Source organism: Panulirus ornatus, chromosome 5 (assembly GCF_036320965.1).
Source record: "Panulirus ornatus isolate Po-2019 chromosome 5, ASM3632096v1, whole genome shotgun sequence".
NCBI lineage: Eukaryota > Metazoa > Arthropoda > Malacostraca > Decapoda > Palinuridae > Panulirus > Panulirus ornatus.
In genome coordinates this window covers 11,868,822-11,888,206 of record NC_092228.1, presented here as the reverse complement: position 1 = coordinate 11,888,206, position 19,385 = coordinate 11,868,822, and the positions used below count along the sequence as shown (strand labels likewise).

The following is a 19,385-nucleotide window of genomic DNA, read 5'->3' as shown; positions in this document are numbered from 1 at the left end:
AAAAATTCGTTATTAGTCGAGTAATTAACATTTTTTTTTCCGGTCAAATTTAAAAAAGGGTTAATATTATGAATCACTGTCTTTTTACTGCAAATACTTAAATGTCATATAAAATAACATCTGTACACAGATTTTCATTAAAATCTGAGATAGTTGAAAATCTGAGGAAAAATAATCCTAGGCTATAGCCTTGGATTTTTCTTGATTTTTTGAAAAAATAGATTTTTCTTGAAATTTTTAGAATTGATACTTCTGTATATGCTGAATACGAATCTGTGGTTATAATCTAAAAATTCGTATAATTAGTCGAGTAATTAGCATTTAAATTTTATAATTAGTCCAGGTGCTAATTACAAGGACTAATATTATGAATTACAGTCTTTTGACTTCAAATACTTAAATACCATATAAAGTAACATATGCACGCAGATTTTCATTAAAATCTGAGAATTGAAAATCTGAGCAAAAAATGCTCAGATTTTTATTGATTTTTTTTAAAAAAGTAGATTTCCTTCAAAATTTTAGCATAGATACTTCTGTATATGCTAAATAGGAATGTGTGGTTAAAATCTAAAAATTCGTATAATTAGTCGAGTAATTAGCATTTACATTTTATTATAATTAGTCCAGGTGCTAATTAAAAGGGTTAATATTATGAATCAGTCTTTTTACTGCAAATACTTAAATGCCATATAAAATAACATCTATACACAGATTTTCATTAAAATCTAAGTTGAAAATCTGAGCAAAAATGCTCAGATTTTTATTGATTTTTTTTAAAAAAGATTTTCTTTAAAATCTTAGCATAGATACTTCTGTATATGCTGAATACGAATCTGTGGTTAAAATCTAAAAATTCGTATAAGTAGTCGAGTAATTAGCATTTAAATTTTATCATAATTAGTCCAGGTGCTAATTACAAGGGTTGATATTATGAATTACAGTCTTTTGACTGCAAATACTTAAATGCCATATAAAATAACATCTATACACAGATTTTCATTAAAATCTGAGTAAGTTGAAAATCTGAGCAAAAAAGAAAAAAAATCCAAGGGATTTGGATTTTTTGGATTTTTCTTGATTTTTTTGAAAAATTAGATTTTCTTGGCCTCTTTAGCATAGATACTTCTGTATATACTAAATACGAATGTGTGGTTAAAATCTAAATATTCGTATATTTAGTCGAGTAATTAGCATTTAAATTTTATCATAATTAGTCCAGGTGGTAATTACAAGGGTTAGTATTATGAATCACTGTCTTTTGACAGGAAATCCTTAAATAACATATAAAATAACATCTGTACACAGATTTTCATTTAAATCTGAGAAAGTTGAAAATCTGAGGGAAGAAAATCCAAGGCCTTGGATTTTTCTTGATTTTTTTGAAAAAATAGATTTTCTTGAAATTTTTAGAATTGATACTTCTGTATATGCTGAATACGAATCTGTGGTTATAATCTTAAAATTCGTATAATTAGTCGAGTAATTAGCGTTTAAATTTTATCATAATTAGTCCAGGTGCTACTTACAAGGGTTAATAATATGAATTACAGTCTTTTGACTCCAAATACTTAAATACCATATAAAATAACATATGAACGCAGATTTTCATTAAAATTGAAGGAAGTTGAAAATTGAACAAAAAATGCTCAGATTTTTTGATTTTTTTGAAAAAATAGATTTTCTTTAAATTTTCAGCATAGACACTTTTGTGTATGCTGAATACGAATCTTTAGTCAAAATCTAAAAATTCGTAAAATTAGTCGAGTAATTAGCATTTACATTCTATTTTAATTAGTCCAGGTGCTAATTAAAAGGGTTAATATTATGAATCACTGTCTTTTGACTGCAAATACTTAAATGCCATATAAAATAACATATGTTCACAGATTTTCATTAAAATCCGATAGTCGAAAATCTGAGCAAAAAAAATCGACTGAAAATACTTAACACTTGGATTTCTCTTGATTTTTTTGAAAAAATAGATTTTCTTGAAATTTTTATAAAAGATACTTCTGTATATGCTGAATACGAGTGTGGTTAAAATCTAAAAATTCGTATAATTAGTCGAGTAATTAGCATTTAAATTTTATCATAATTAGTCCAGGTGCTAATTACAAGGGTTGATATTATGAATTACAGTCTTTTGACTCTAAATACTTAAATACCATATAACATCTATACACAGATTTTCATTAAAATATAAGTTGAAAATCTGAGCAAAAAAAAAAAAAAAAAATCCAAGGGTATAGCCTTGAAATTTTCATTTTTTTTTGAAAAATTAGATTTTCTTGACCTATTTAGCATAGATACTTCTGTATATGCTAAATACGAATGTGTGGTTAAGATCTAAATATTCGTATATTTAGTCGAGTAATTAGCATTTAAATTTTATCATAATTAGTCCAGGTGGTAATTACAAGTGTTAGTATTATGAATCACTGTCTTTTGAGTGGAAATTCTTAAATACCATATAAAATAACATCTGTACACAGATTTTCATTAAAATCTGAGGAAGTTGAAAATCTGATGGAAAAAAGTCGAAGGCTATAGCCTATGATTTTTCTTGATTTTTTTGAAAAAATAGATTTTCTTGAAATTTTTAGAATTGATACTTCTGTATATGCTGAATACGAATCTGTGGTTATAATCTTAAAATTCGTATAATTAGTCGAGTAATTAGCATTTAAATTTTATCATAATTATTCCATGTGCTAATTACAAGGGTTAATATTATGAATTACAGTCTTTTGACTCCAAATACTTAAATACCATATAAAGTAACATATGTACGCAGATTTTCATTAAAATCTGAGAGTTGAAAATCAGCAAAAAATGCTGATTTTTAGATTTTTTTGAAAAATTAGATTTTCTTCAAAATTTTAGCATAGATACTTCTGTATATGCTAAATACGAATGTGTGGTTAAAATCTAAAAATTCGTATAATTAGTCGAGTAATTAGCATTTACATTTTATTATAATTAGTCCTGGTGCTAATTAAAAGGGTTAATATTATGAATCACAGTCTTTTTACTGCAAATACTTAAATGCCATATAAAATAACATCTGTACACAGATTTTCATTAAAATCTGAGATAGTTGAAAATCTATTTTTTAGAAAAAAATAGATTTTCTTGAATTTTTTAGAATTGATACTTCTATATATGCTGAATACGAATCTGTGGTTAAAATCTAAAAATTCGTATAATTAGTCGAATAATTAGTATTTCAATTTTATCATAATTAGTCCAGGTGCTAATTACAAGGGTTAATATTATGAATTACAGTCTTTTGACTCCAAATACTTAAATACCATATAAAGTAACATATGTACGCAGATTTTCATTAAAATCTGAGGAAGTTGAAAATCTGAGCAAAAAATGCTAAGATTTTTATTTTTTAAAAAGATTTTCTTTAAAATCTTAGAATAGATACTTGTGTATATGCTGAATACGATTGTTTGGTTAAAATCTAAAAATTCGTATCAGTAGTCGAGTAATTAGCATTTAAATTTTATCATAATTAGTCCAGGTGCTAATTACAAGGGTTATTATGCTGAATACGAATGTTTGGTTAAAATCTAAAAATTCGTATCAGTAGTCGAGTAATTAGCATTTAAATTTTATCATAATTAGTCCAGGTGCTAATTACAAGGGTTGATATTATGAATTACAGTCTTTTGACTCCAAATACTTAAATGCCATATAAAGTAACATCTATACACAAATTTTCATTAAAATCTGAGTAAGTTGAAAATCTGAGCAAAAAAAAAAAAAAAAATCCAAGGGTATACCCTGGGATTTTTCTTGATTTTTTTTGAAAAATTAGATTTTCTTGACCTCTTTAGAATAGATACTTCTGTATATGCTAAATACGAATGTGTGGTTAAAATCTAAACATTCGTATATTTAGTCGAGTAATTAGCATTTAAATTTTATCATAATTAGTCCAGGTGGTAATTACAAGGGTTAGTATTATGAATCTCTGTCTTTTGACTGGAAATCCTTAAATACCATATAAAATAACATCTGTACACATATTTTCATTAAAATCTGAGAAAGTTGAAAATCTGAGGGAAAAATATCCAATGCTATACTATAGCCTTGGATTTTTCTTGATTTTTTTGAAAAAATAGATTTTCTTGAAATTTTTAGAATTGATACTTCTGTATATGCTGAATACGAATCTTTGGTTATAATCTTAAAATTCGAATAATTAGTCGAGTAATTAGCATTTAAATATTATCATAATTAGTGCAGGAGCTAATTACAAGGGTTAATATTATGAATTACAGTCTTTTGACTCCAAATACTTAAATACCATATAAAATAACATATGTACGCAGATTTTCATTAAAATCAGAGGAAGTTGAAAATCTGAGCAAAAAATGCTCAGATTTTAAGATTTTTTTGAAAAAATAGATTTTTTTTTACATTTTCAGCATAGACACTTTTGTGTATGGTGAATACCAATCTTTAGTCAAAATCTAAAAATTCGTAAAATTAGTCGAGTAATTAGCATTTACATTCTATTATAATTAGTCCAGGTGCTAATTAAAAGGGTTAATATTATGAATCACTGTCTTTTGACTGCAAATACTTAAATGCCATATAAAATATGTTCACAGATTTTCATTAAAATCTGAGATAGTCGAAAATCTGAGCAAAAAAAATCGACTGCAAATACTTGGATTTTTCTTGATTTTTTTGAAAAAATAGATTTTCTTGAAATTTTTAGAATAGATACTTCTGTATATGCTGAATACGAATCTATGGTTAAAATCTAAAAATTCGTATAATTAGTCGAGTAATTAGCATTTAAATTTTATCATAATTAGTCCAGATGCTAATTACAAGGGTTAATGTTATGAATTACAGTCTTTTGACTGCAAATACTTAAATGCCACATAAAATAACATATGTTCACAGATTTTCATTAAAATCTGATATAGTTGAAAATCTGAGCAAAAAAAAATCGTAGGCTATAGCCTTGGATTTTTCTTGATTTTTTTGAAAAAATAGATTTTCTTGAAATTTTTAGAATAGATACTTCTGTATATGCTGAATACGAATCTATGGTTAAAATCTAAAAATTCGTATAATTAGTCGAGAAATTAGCATTTAAATTTTAAATTTATTTTAATTATTCCAGTTAATAAGACTGACATTGTGCATACATATAACCGGTTCATTGATTGACACCTGTCCTAGGTCATGGCATGCATCCTGTATGTTTGGTGCAGCTTGCCTCACCTGGTGGATGGCAGGCAGAGATGCCTGTAACTGATGTAAGATGTGTGGAGGGAGGTCGGCAGGCAGCAAGATCCTCCTGGCCACTTCGCGTAGAGTCTCAGGTTTCCAGGTATCCATCCTCACCCATGTCCACCTGCTCCTTAGTGATGGGTACTGAGCACACCACTCCTCACTCAACTACATATAAAGACATCACAGTAGGATCTTAACTACTGGTAGAAGAGCACACACACTTAAGTACTAGACTGAAAAAATATCCACACTTATGAAAACTCACCTAATTTTTTGAAAACTGGTACCATAGTTGCTGAGACTCACTGAGACAGGTCCTCTCCATTTTTCCTCTTTATGAAAAGATATCTAAATGCTTCCAATGAGAAGTTAAGTGGTTTTCTTAAATCAAATAAATGATAGTCTCCCATAATACAACAAGGTTAGAGAGTATCTAGATGTGAAACAAGCATATCTGAACTTTAATATAAAAAATGTAACGAAAACTTTATCTTCTTAATAATGGTAATTTAAGATATGTCCTTCAGATGCACATCTCACCCTCACCTCAGGGGTAGGTAGGTCACCCTTCACTGCCAACAAGAATAATATGACCCAACTCAAATTCTTCAGCAACTTTTCTTCATAAACAAAAGCCTGAAAACTCCTCAACATTGTTGTTCTTAGTATATGGACTCCTGAGGTGTAGCACTTAATGATCCTGACCATAATGCATTCATGGGCCGCCCAGGGTCAACAACATGGGTTTGAATTCTGGCTGTGGCAGTCGTTCCACAGTCAACCCAGCTGTTCATCCATCCCCAAGGGTTGATTGGTCAAATGGACACCTGGTTCTGTTTAGAGTATATATATATATATATATATATATATATATATATATATATATATATATATATATATATATATATATATACAGAGGATGTGTGGATCGGGTGTTTGCTTTGAAGAATGTATGTGAGAAATGCTTAGAAAAGCAAATGGATTTGTATGTAGCATTTATGGATCTGGAGAAGGCATATGATAGAGTTGATAGAGATGATCTGTGGAAGGTATTAAGAATATATGGAGAGGGAGGCAAGTTGTTAGAAGCAGTGAAAAGTTTTTATCGAGGATGTAAGGCATGTGTACGTGTAGGAAGAGAGGAAAGTGATTGGTTCTCAGTGAATGTAGGTTTGCGGCAGGGGTGTGTGATGTCTCCATGGTTGTTTAATTTGTTTATGGATGGGGTTGTTAGGGAGGTGAATGCAAGAGTTTTGGAAAGAGGGGCAAGTATGAAGTCTGTTGGGGATGAGAGAGCTTGGGAAGTGAGTCAGTTGTTGTTCGCTGATGATACAGCGCTGGTGGCTGATTCATGTGAGAAACTGCAGAAGCTGGTGACTGAGTTTGGTAAAGTGTGTGAAAGAAGAAAGTTAAGAGTAAATGTGAATAAGAGCAAGGTAATTAGGTACAGTAGGGTTGAGGGTCAAGTCAATTGGGAGGTGAGTTTGAATGGAGAAAAACTGGAGGAAGTAATGTGTTTTAGATATCTGGGAGTGGATCTGGCAGCGGATGGAACCATGGAAGCGGAAGTGGATCATGGGGTGGGGGAGGGGGCGAAAATCCTGGGAGCCTTGAAGAATGTGTGGAAGTCGAGAACATTATCTCGGAAAGCAAAAATGGGTATGTTTGAAGGAATAGTGGTTCCAACAATGTTGTATGGTTGTGAGGCGTGGGCTATGGATAGAGTTGTGCGCAGGAGGATGGATGTGCTGGAAATGAGATGTTTGAGGACAATGTGCGGTGTGAGGTGGTTTAATCGAGTAAGTAACGTAAGGGTAAGAGAGATGTGTGGAAATAAGAAGAGCGTGGTTGAGAGAGCAGAAGAGGGTGTTTTGAAATGGTTTGGGCACATGGAGAGTGTGAGTGAGGAAAGATTGACCAAGAGGATATATGTGTCGGAGGTGGAGGGAACGAGGAGAAGTGGGAGACCAAATTGGAGGTGGAAAGATGGAGTGAAAAAGATTTTGTGTGATCGGGGCCTGAACATGCAGGAGGGTGAAAGGAGGGCAAGGAATAGAGTGAATTGGATCAATGTGGTATACCGGGGTTGACGTGCTGTCAGCGGATTGAATCAGGGCATGTGAAGCGCCTGGGGTAAACCATGGAAAGCTGTGTAGGTATGTATATTTGCGTGTGTGGATGTATGTATATACATGTGTATGGGGGTGGGTTGGGCCATTTCTTTCATCTGTTTCCTTGCGCTACCTCGCAAACGCGGGAGACAGCGACAAAGCAAAAAAAAAATATGAGTTTTTTAAAGTGTGTGAAAGAAGAAAGTTAAGAGTAAATGTAAATAAGAGCAAGGTTATTAGGTACAGTAGGGTTGAGGGTCAAGTCAATTGGGAGGTAAGTTTGAATGGAGAAAAACTGGAGGAAGTAAAGTGTTTTAGATATCTGGGAGTGGACCTGGCAGCGGATGGAACCATGGAGCGGAAGTGAATCATAGGGTGGGGGAGGGGGCGAAAATTCTGGGGGCCTTGAAGAATGTGTGGAAGTCGAGAACATTATCTCGGAAAGCAAAAATGGGTATGTTTGAAGGAATAGTGGTTCCAACAATGTTGTATGGTTGCGAGGCGTGGGCTATGGATAGAGTTGTGCGCAGGAGAGTGGATGTGCTGGAAATGAGATGTTTGAGGACAATGTGTGGTGTGAGGTGGTTTGATCGAGTAAGTAATGTAAGGGTAAGAGAGATGTGTGGAAATAAAAAGAGCGTGGTTGATAGAGCAGAAGAGAGTGTTTTGAAATGGTTTGGGCACATGGAGAGAATGAGTGAGGAAAGATTGACCAAGAGGATATATGTGTCGGAGGTGGAGTGAACGAGGAGAAGTGGGAGACCAAATTGGAGGTGGAAAGATGGAGTGAAAAAGATTTTGTGTGATCGGGGCCTGAACATGCAGGAAGGTGAAAGGCAGGCAAGGAATAGAGTGAATTGGATCGATGTGGTATACCGGGGTTGACGTGCTGTCAGTGGATTGAATCAGGGCATGTGAAGCGTCTGGGGTAAACCATGGAAAGTTGTGTGGGGCCTGGATGTGGAAAGGGAGCTGTGGTTTCGGGCATTATTGCGTGACAGCTGGAGACTGAGTGTGAACGAATGGGGCCTTTGTTGTCTTTTCCTAGTGCTACCTCGCACACATGAGGGGGGGGAGGGGGATGGTATTCCATGTGTGGCGAGGTGGCGATAGGAATGAATAGGGGCAGACAGTGTGAATTGTGTGCATGGGTATATATGTATGTGTCTGTGTGTGTATATATATATGTGTACATTGAGACGTATAGGTATGTATATTTGCGTGTGTGGGCGTGTGTGTGTGTACATTGTGTATGGGGGTGGGTTGTGCCATTTCTTTCGTCTGTTTCCTTGCGCTACCTCGCAAATGCGGGAGACAGCAACATAGCAAAACAATAAATATAATATATATATATATTTTTTTTTTTTTTTTTGCTTTGTCGCTGTCTCCCGCGTTTGCGAGGTAGCGCAAGGAAACAGACGAAAGAAATGGCCCAACCCACCCCCCCCCCCCCATACACATGTATATACATACGTCCACACACGCAAATATACATACCTACACAGCTTTCCATGGTTTACCCCAGACGCTTCACATGCCTTGATTCAATCCACTGACAGCACGTCAACCCCGGTATACCACATCGCTCTAATTCACTCTATTCCTTGCCCTCCTTTCACCCTCCTGCATGTTCAGGCCCCGATCACACAAAATCTTTTTCACTCCATCTTTCCACCTCCAATTTGGTCTCCCTCTTCTCCTCGTTCCCTCCACCTCCAACAAATATATTCTCTTGGTCAATCTTTCCTCACTCATTCTCTCCATGTGCCCGAACCATTTCAAAACACCCTCTTCTGCTCTCTCAACCACGCTCTTTTTATTTCCACACATCTCTCTTACCCTTACGTTCCTTACTCGATCAAACCACCTCACACCACACATTGTCCTCAAACATCTCATTTCCAGCACATCCATCCTCCTGCGCAAAACTCTATCCATAGCCCACGCCTCGCAACCATACAACATTGTTGGAACCACTATTCCTTCAAACATACCCATTTTTGCTTTCCGAGATAATGTTCTCGACTTCCACACATTCTTCAAGGCCCCCAGAATTTTCGCCCCCTCCCCCACCCTATGATCCACTTCCGCTTCCATGGTTCCATCCGCTGCCAGATCCACTCCCAGATATCTAAAACACTTTACTTCCTCCAGTTTTTCTCCATTCAAACTCACCTCCCAATTGACTTGACCCTCAACCATACTGTACCTAATAACCTTGCTCTTATTCACATTTACTCTTAACTTTCTTCTTCCACACACTTTACCAAACTCAGTCACCAGCTTCTGCAGTTTCTCACATGAATCAGCCACCAGCGCTGTATCATCAGCGAACAACAACTGACTCACTTCCCAAGCTCTCTCATCCCCAACAGACTTCATACTTGCCCCTCTTTCCAAAACTCTTGCATTTACCTCCCTAACAACCCCATCCATAAACAAATTAAACAACCATGGAGACATCACACACCCCTGCCGCAAACCTACATTCACTGAGAACCAATCACTTTCCTCTCTTCCTACACGTACACATGCCTTACATCCTCGATAAAAACTTTTCACTGCTTCTAACAACTTTCCTCCCACACCATATATTCTTAATACCTTCCACAGAGCATCTCTATCAACTCTATCATATGCCTTCTCCAGATCCATAAATGCTACATACAAATCCATTTGCTTTTCTAAGTATTTCTCACATACATTCTTCAAAGCAAACACCTGATCCACACATCCTCTACCACTTCTGAAACCACACTGCTCTTCCCCAATCTGATGCTCTGTACATGCCTTCACCCTCTCAATCAATATCCTCCCATATAACTTACCAGGAATACTCAACAAACTTATACCTCTGTAATTTGAGCACTCACTCTTATCCCCTTTGCCTTTGTACAATGGCACTATGCACGCATTCCGCCAATCCTCAGGCACCTCACCATGAGTCATACATACATTAAATAACCTTACCAACCAGTCAACAATACAGTCACCCCCTTTTTTAATAAATTCCACTGCAATACCATCCAAACCTGCTGCCTTGCCGGCTTTCATCTTCCGCAAAGCTTTCACTACCTCTTCTCTGTTTACCAAATCATTTTCCCTAACCCTATATATATATATATATATATATATATATATATATATATATATATATATTTTTTTTTTTTTTTTTTTTTTTGCCGCTGTCTCCCGCGTTTGCGAGGTAGCGCAAGGAAACAGACGAAAGAAATGGCCCAACCCACCCCCATATACATGTATATACATACATCCACACACGCAAATATACATACCTACACAGCTTTCCATGGTTTACCCCAGACGCTTCACATGCCCTAATTCAATCCACTGATAGCACGTCAACCCCGATATACCACATCGATCCAATTCACTCTATTCCTTGCTCTCCTTTCACCCTCCTGCATGGTCAGGCCCCGATCACACAAAATCTTTCCTGAGGTCACGTGTATGTTCTCCAACTCCCAGTATAATGATATATCCTTCTCCTAGCCTGCATCACTGTATCGTACCTGATGGGAGTGTGTGATCAGGCACACGTGTAAGTTCCTTTTCACACTGGTGGTGAACCTGAGCTTGAGGGCCGCCAGCTCCTCCTCCTCAAGGTAGGTCATCCATCGGTTCTCCAGTGGCTGGGGACTCTTACCTTTCTGCCGGATCATCTCCAGCAGACCCCGCATCTTCAGGGGCTCCCACAGCCCTTCACTCCAACCTGCAAATTTGCAGCAGGGTGTTGGTATTAGAAACACTTACTGATACCAGATTTGGATAATAAAAGAATCCTTTGGCATTCCTCATAAACAATTCATCCACTCCACCCTAAATTTTGCCTCACCTGCCTGGACATCTACACTGTCAAAATCAAACATCAGAAAACTACAAACCACACAAAGCAGAGCGCTCAGAACAGTGACTAACTGCCAACACCCAGAATCATTCAGCTTCTGCATGATGAAACATGAATGCTTTCAACACAATCTCCCCTCAAAATGCTTTACATTAAGTTCTTTGCAGCAGCACTATACCCTTCCTGTCAACACAATTTCAATAAAAACTACCAGAGCCTAAAAGAAATTAAAAGCTTACCCCCTAATTCACACTTTAGTAACCTATAAGTCCAGATCCCTCTTCCCTAAGAAAGACAAACACTGAGAAAACACGTATACACTAAAATGGCCTAACAAGCACTAAACAACAACCTTCCAAAATAGATCTTAAATACCGCAACTCTGACATGCATGAGTAATCCTCTCTCTTATGCTTTCTGGTCAATATCCATATCTCCAGCACTACACATAAAGACTAAAGATATTCACAATGAAGACACTGAACACTTACTCCTTAATTGTACTATGCTTATCCCCCACAAAGACACACACACAACACCACACAAACCGTTGGAACCTACAGAAAGGATTCCTAGAGCAAGATGAATGTACAGGAGTAAAGGTGTGGGTGTGGGTGTGGGTGTGGGTGAGTGTGTGTGTGTGTGTGTGTGTGTGTGTGTGTGTGTGTGTGTGTGTGTGTGTGTGTGAGCACAAAGATTCATATCCTGGTTGTGGCAGTCAGTCCACCATCAACCCAGCTGTTTATCCACCCTTGGTGATTGGTCAATAAAATGGGTGCCTTGCTCAGGCTAAGGTGTATATATAGAGTATATAGGGGAGAGAGAATACTTCCCCTGTATTCCCTTACTTTTTCAAAAAAAGGACCAGAGAAGGGGGCCAAGTGAGGATTTTCCCTCTAAGGCTCAGTCCTCTGTTCTCAACTGTACCGTGCTGATGCAGACAGAGAGATATGCATGAAAAAATATAAGTATATGTATATTTCTACATATTTATATATTTATATGTATATATATTTATATTCATATATAATCATTTATATTATAATACTTTGTCGCTGTCTCCCACGTCATCGAGGCAGTGCAAGGAAACAGATGAAAGAATGGCCCAACCCACCCACATACACATGTATGTACATAAATGCCCACACAAGCATATATACATACCTACACATTTCAACGTATACATACATATACATACACAGACATATACATATATACACATGTACATATTCATACTTGCTGCCTTCATCCATTCCCGTCGCCATCCCACCACACATGAAATGGCACCCTCCTCCCCCCACGTGCATGCGAGGTTGTGCTAGGAAAAGACAATAAACGCCAATTTCATTCACACTCAGTCTCTGTCACGTGTAACGCACTGTAACCATAGCTCCCTTTCCACACCCAGGCCCCACAAAACTTTCCATGGTTTACCCCAGACACTTCAAATGCCCTGGTTCAATCCACTGACAGCACATCGACCCCGGTATACCACATCGTTCCAATTCACTCTACTACTTGCACGCCTTTCACCCTCCTGCATGTCAGGCCCCAATCGCTCAAAACCTTTTTCACTCCATCATTCCACCTCCAATCTGGTCTCCCACTTCTCCTCTCTCCCTCAACCTCTGATGCATATATTCTCTTTGCCCATCTTACCTCACTCATTCTCTCCATGTGACCAAACCATTTCAATACACCCTTTTCTGCTCTTTCAACCACACTCTTTTTATTAGCACACATCTCTTACCCTTTCATTACTTACTTGATAAAACCACCTCACACCACATATTGTCCTCAAACATTTCATTTCCAACACATCCACCCTCCTTCTGCACAACCTTATCTATAGCCCATGCCTCGCAACCATATAACATTGTTGGAACCACTATTCCTTCAAACATACTCATTTTTGCTCTCCAAGATAACATTCTCACCTTCCACACATTCTTCAATGCTCCCAGAACCTTCGCCCCCTCCCCCACCCTGTGACACACTTCTATGCTTCTATCCACTGTTGAATCCACTCCCAGATATCTAAAACACTTCACTTCCTCCAGTTTTTCTCCATTCAAATTTACCTCCCAACTGACTTGTCCCTCAACCCTACTGAACCTGATAACCTTGCTCTTATTCACATTTACTTTCAGCTTTCTTCTTTCACACAGTTTACCTGTCACCAGCTTCTGCAGTTTCTCACTTGAATCAGCCACCAGCGCTGTATCATCAGCAAACAACAACTGACTCACTCCCCAAACCCTCGCATCCACAACAATCTGCATACTTACCCCTCTCTCCTAAACTCTTGCATCCACCTCCCTAACAACCCCATCCATAAACAAATTAAACAACCATGGAGACATTACGCAACCCTACCACAAACCGACATTCACTGGGAACCAATCACTTTTCTCTCTTCCTACTTGTACATATGCCTTACCTCCTTGATGAAAACTTTTCACTGCTTCTAGCAACTTACCTTCCACACCATATACTCTTAATACCTTCCACAATGCATCTCTATCAACTCTATCATATGCCTTCTCCAGATCCATAAATGCTACATAGAAATCCATCTGTTTTCTAAGTATTTTCACATATATTCTTCAAAGCAAACACCTGATCCACACATCCTCTACCACTTCTGAAACCACACCGCTCTTCCCCAGTCTGATGCTCTGTACATGCCTTTACCCTCTCAATCAATACCCTCCTATATAATCTCTCAGGAGTACTCAACAAACTTATACCACTGTAATTTGAACACTCAGTTTTATGCCCTTTGCCTTTGTACAATGGTACTATGCATGCATTCCGCCAATCCTGATGCACTTCACCATGAACCATACATATATATATAATTTTTATTCTACTTAATCACTGTTTCCTGTGTCAGCAAGGTAGCAGCAGGAAACAGATGAAGAATGGCCCATCCACTCATATACACATATATATACTCAAATGCCCATACTCGCAAGCAAGTATGAATATGTACATGTGTATATATCTGTGTATTTATATTTTTTTTTTTTTTTATACTTTGTCGCTGTCTCCCGCGTTTGCGAGGTAGCGCAAGAAAGAAATGGCCCACCCCCCCCCCCCATACACATGTATATACATACGTCCACACACGCAAATATACATACCTACACAGCTTTCCATGGTTTACCCCAGACGCTTCACATACCTTGATTCAATCCACTGACAGCACGTCAACCCCGGTATACCACATCGCTCCAATTCACTCTATTCCTTGCCCTCCTTTCACCCTCCTGCATGTTCAGGCCCCGATCACACAAAATCTTTTTCACTCCATCTTTCCACCTCCAATTTGGTCTCCCTCTTCTCCTCGTTCCCTCCACCTCCGACACATATATCCTCTTGGTCAATCTTTCCTCACTCATCCTCTCCATGTGCCCAAACCACTTCAAAACACCCTCTTCTGCTCTCTCAACCACGCTCTTTTTATTTCCACACATCTCTCTTACCCTTACGTTACTCACTCGATCAAACCACCTCACACCACACATTGTCCTCAAACATCTCATTTCCAGCACATCCATCCTCCTGCGCACAACTCTATCCATAGCCCACGCCTCGCAACCATACAACATTGTTGGAACCACTATTCCTTCAAACATACCCATTTTTGCTTTCCGAGATAATGTTCTCAATTTCCACACATTCTTCAAGGCCCCCAGAATTTTCGCCCCCTCCCCCACCCCATGATCCACTTCCGCTTCCATGGTTCCATCCGCTGCCAGATCCACTCCCAGATATCTAAAACACTTCACTTCCTCCAGTTTTTCTCCATTCAAACTCACCTCCCAATTGACTTGACCCTCAACCCTACTGTACCTAATAACCTTGCTCTTATTCACATTTACTCTTAACTTTCTTCTTCCACACACTTTACCAAACTCAGTCACCAGCTTCTACAGTTTCTCACATGAATCAGCCACCAGCGCTGTATCATCAGCGAACAACAACTGACTCACTTCCCAAGCTCTCTCATCCCCAACAGACTTCATACTTGCCCCTCTTTCCAAAACTCTTGCATTTACCTCCCTAACAACCTCATCCATAAACAAATTAAACAACCATGGAGACATCACACACCCCTGCCGCAAACCTACATTCACTGAGAACCAATCACTTTCCTCTCTTCCTACACGTACACATGCCTTACATCCTCGATAAAAACTTTTCACTGCTTCTAACAACTTTCCTCCCACACCATATATTCTTAATACCTTCCACAGAGCATCTCTATCAACTCTATCATATGCCTTCTCCAGATCCATAAATGCTACATACAAATCCATTTGCTTTTCTAAGTATTTCTCACATACATTCTTCAAAGCAAACACCTGATCCACACATCCTCTACCACTTCTGAAACCACACTGCTCTTCCCCAATCTGATGCTCTGTACATGTATTTATATGTTATGTATATTTTTTCTAATTTACCAAAAGAAGGAACAGAGAAGGGGGCCAGGCGAGGATATTTCCTCAAAGGCCCCAGTCCTCTGCTCTTAACGCTACCTCGCTAATGCGGGAAATGGCGAATAGTACGAAAGAAAAGAATATATATATATATATATATATATATATATATATATATATATATATATATATATATATATATATATATATATATTTTTATACTTTGTCGCTGTCTCCCGCGTTTGCGAGGTAGCGCAAGGAAACAGACGAAAGAAATGGCCCAACCCCCCCCCCCATACACATGTATATACATACGTCCACACACGCAAATATACATACCTACACAGCTTTCCATGGTTTACCCCAGACGTTTCACATGCCTTGATTCAATCCACTGACAGCACGTCAACCCCGGTATACCACATCGCTCCAATTCACTCTATTCCTTGCCCTCCTTTCACCCTCCTGCATGTTCAGGCCCCGATCACACAAAATCTTCACTCCATCTTTCCACCTCCAATTTGGTCTCCCTCTTCTCCTTGCTCCCTCCACTTCCGACACATATATCCTCTTGGTCAATCTTTCCTCACTCATCCTCTCCATGTGCCCAAACCACTTCAAAACACCCTCTTCTGCTCTCTCAACCACGCTCTTTTTATTTCCACACATCTTTCTTACCCTTACGTTACTCACTCGATCAAACCACCTCACACCACACATTGTCCTCAAACATCTCATTTCCAGCACATCCATCCTCCTGCGCACAACTCTATCCATAGCCCACGCCTCGCAACCATACAACATTGTTGGAACCACTATTCCTTCAAACATACCCATTTTTGCTTTCCGAGATAATGTTCTCGACTTCCACACATTCTTCAAGGCCCCCAGAATTTTCGCCCCCTCCCCCACCCTATGATCCACTTCCGCTTCCATGGTTCCATCCGCTGCCAGATCCACTCCCAGATATCTAAAACACTTCACTTCCTCCAGTTTTTCTCCATTCAAACTCACCTCCCAATTGACTTGACCCTCAACCTTACTGTACCTAATAACCTTGCTCTTATTCACATTTACTCTTAACTTTCTTCTTCCACACACTTTACCAAACTCAGTCACCAGCTTCTGCAGTTTCTCACATGAATCAGCCACCAGCGCTGTATCATCAGCGAACAACAATTGACTCACTTCCCAAGCTCTCTCATCCCCAACAGACTTCATACTTGCCCCTCTTTCCAAAACTCTTGCATTTACCTCCCTAACAACCCCATCCATAAACAAATTAAACAACCATGGAGACATCACACACCCCTGCCGCAAACCTACATTCACTGGGGATAGGGGATTAAGAATACTTCCCACGTATTCCCTGCGTGTCGTAGAAGGCGACTAAAAGGGGAGGGAGCAGGGGGCTGGAAATCCTCCCCTCTCGTTTTTTTTTTAATTTTCCAAAGAAGGAACAGAGGGGACCAGGTGAGGATATTCCAAAAAAGGCCCAGTCCTCTGTTCCTAACGCTACCTCGCTAACGCGGGAAATGGCGAATAGTTTAAAAGAAAGATATATATATATATATATATATATATATATATATATATATATATATATATATATATATATATATATATCATCCCTGGGGATAGGGGAGAAAGAATACTTCCCACGTATTCCCTGTGTGTTGTAGAAGGCGACTAAAAGGGGAGGGAGCGGGGGGCTGGAAATCCTCCCCTCTCAATTTTTTTTTTTTTTTAATTTTCCAAAAGAAGGAACAGAGAAGGGGGCCAGGTGAGGATATTCCCTCAGTGGCCCAGTTCTCTGTTCTTAACGCTACCTCGCTAACGCGGGAAATGGCGAATAGTTTAAAAAAAAAAAAAGAAAAAAAAAAAAAATATATATATATATATATATATATATATATATATATATATATATATATATATATATGTTTCCCATTTTAGAAAGTTAAAAAATACAAGGAGGGGAGGATTTCTGGCCCCCTGCTCCCGTCCCCTCTAGTCGCCTTCCATCAAATTGGAGGTGGAAAGATGGAGTGAGAGATTTTGTGTGATCGGGGCCTGAACATGCAGGAGGGTGAAAGGAGGGCAAGGAATAGAGTGAATTGGATCGATGTGGTATACCGGGGTTAACGTGCTGTCAGTGGATTGAATCAGGGCATGTGAAGCGTCTGGGGTAAACCATGGAAAGCTGTGTAGGTATGTATATTTGTGTGTGTGGACGTATGTATATACATGTGTATGGGGATGGGTTGGGCCATTTCTTTCGTCTGTTTCCTTGTGCTACCTCGCAAACGCGGGAGACAGCAACAAAGCAAAAAAGAAAAAAAAAAAAAATATATATATATATATATATATATATATATATATATATATATATATATATATATATATATATTTTTTTTTTTATACTTTGTCGCTGTCTCCCGCGTTTGCGAGGTAGCGCAAGGAAACAGACGAAAGAAATGGCCCAACCCCCCCCTCATACACATGTATATACATACGTCCACACACGCAAATATACATACCTACACAGCTTTCCATGGTTTACCCCAGACGCTTCACATGCCTTGATTCAATCCACTGACAGCACGTCAGCCCCGGTATACCACATCGCTCCAATTCACTCTATTCCTTGCCCTCCTTTCACCCTCCTGCATGTTCAGGCCCCGATCACACAAAATCTTTTTCACTCCATCTTTCCACCTCCAATTTGGTCTCCCTCTTCTCCTTGTTCCCTCCACCTCCGACACATATATCCTCTTGGTCAATCTTTCCTCACTCATCCTCTCCATGTGCCCAAACCACTTCAAAACACCCTCTTCTGCTCTCTCAACCACGCTCTTTTTATTTCCACACATCTCTCTTACCCTTACGTTACTCACTCGATCAAACCACCTCACACCACACATTGTCCTCAAACATCTCATTTCCAGCACATCCATCCTCCTGCGCACAACTCTATCCATAGCCCACACCTCGCAACCATACAACATTGTTGGAACCACTATTCCTTCAAACATACCCATTTTTGCTTTCCGAGATAATGTTCTCGACTTCCACACATTCTTCAAGGCCCCCAGAATTTTCGCCCCCTCCCCCACCCTATGATCCACTTCCGCTTCCATGGTTCCATCCGCTGCCAGATCCACTCCCAGATATCTAAAACACTTAACTTCCTCCAGTTTTTCTCCATTCACACTCACCTCCCAATTGAATTGACCCTCAACCCTACTGTACCTAATAACCTTGCTCTTATTCACATTTACTCTTAACTTTCTTCTTCCACACACTTTACCAAACTCAGTCACCAGCTTCTGCAGTTTCACACATGAATCAGCCACCAGCGCTGTGTCATCAGCGAACAACAACTGACTCACTTCCCAAGCTCTCTCATCCCCAACAGACTTCATACTTGCCCCTCTTTCCAAAACTCTTGCATTTACCTCCCTAACAACCCCATCCATAAACAAATTAAACAACCATGGAGACATCACACACCCCTGCCGCAAACCTACATTCACTGAGAACCAATCACTTTCCTCTCTTCCTACACGTACACATGCCTTACATCCTCGATAAAAACTTTTCACTGCTTCTAACAACTTTCCTCCCACACCATATATTCTTAATACCTTCCACAGAGCATCTCTATCAACTCTATCATATGCCTTCTCCAGATCC

The 19,385-nt window shown here is 38.6% G+C and overlaps 1 protein-coding gene across 1 annotated transcript in view; it reads right to left on the bottom strand.

Moving 5' to 3' along the window:
* The window catches only part of LOC139748500 (dynein axonemal heavy chain 6-like), a 142,557-nt gene that overhangs the window by 67,635 nt on the left and 55,537 nt on the right, over positions 1 to 19,385 (bottom strand). The window contains exons 41-42 of the mRNA XM_071661577.1: positions 10,907 to 11,106; positions 5,254 to 5,430 (exon numbers count right to left, since the gene is read on the bottom strand). Of these exons, the coding sequence (XP_071517678.1) occupies positions 5,254 to 5,430; positions 10,907 to 11,106 (377 nt within the window). The remainder of the gene's footprint in view (positions 1 to 5,253; positions 5,431 to 10,906; positions 11,107 to 19,385) is intronic.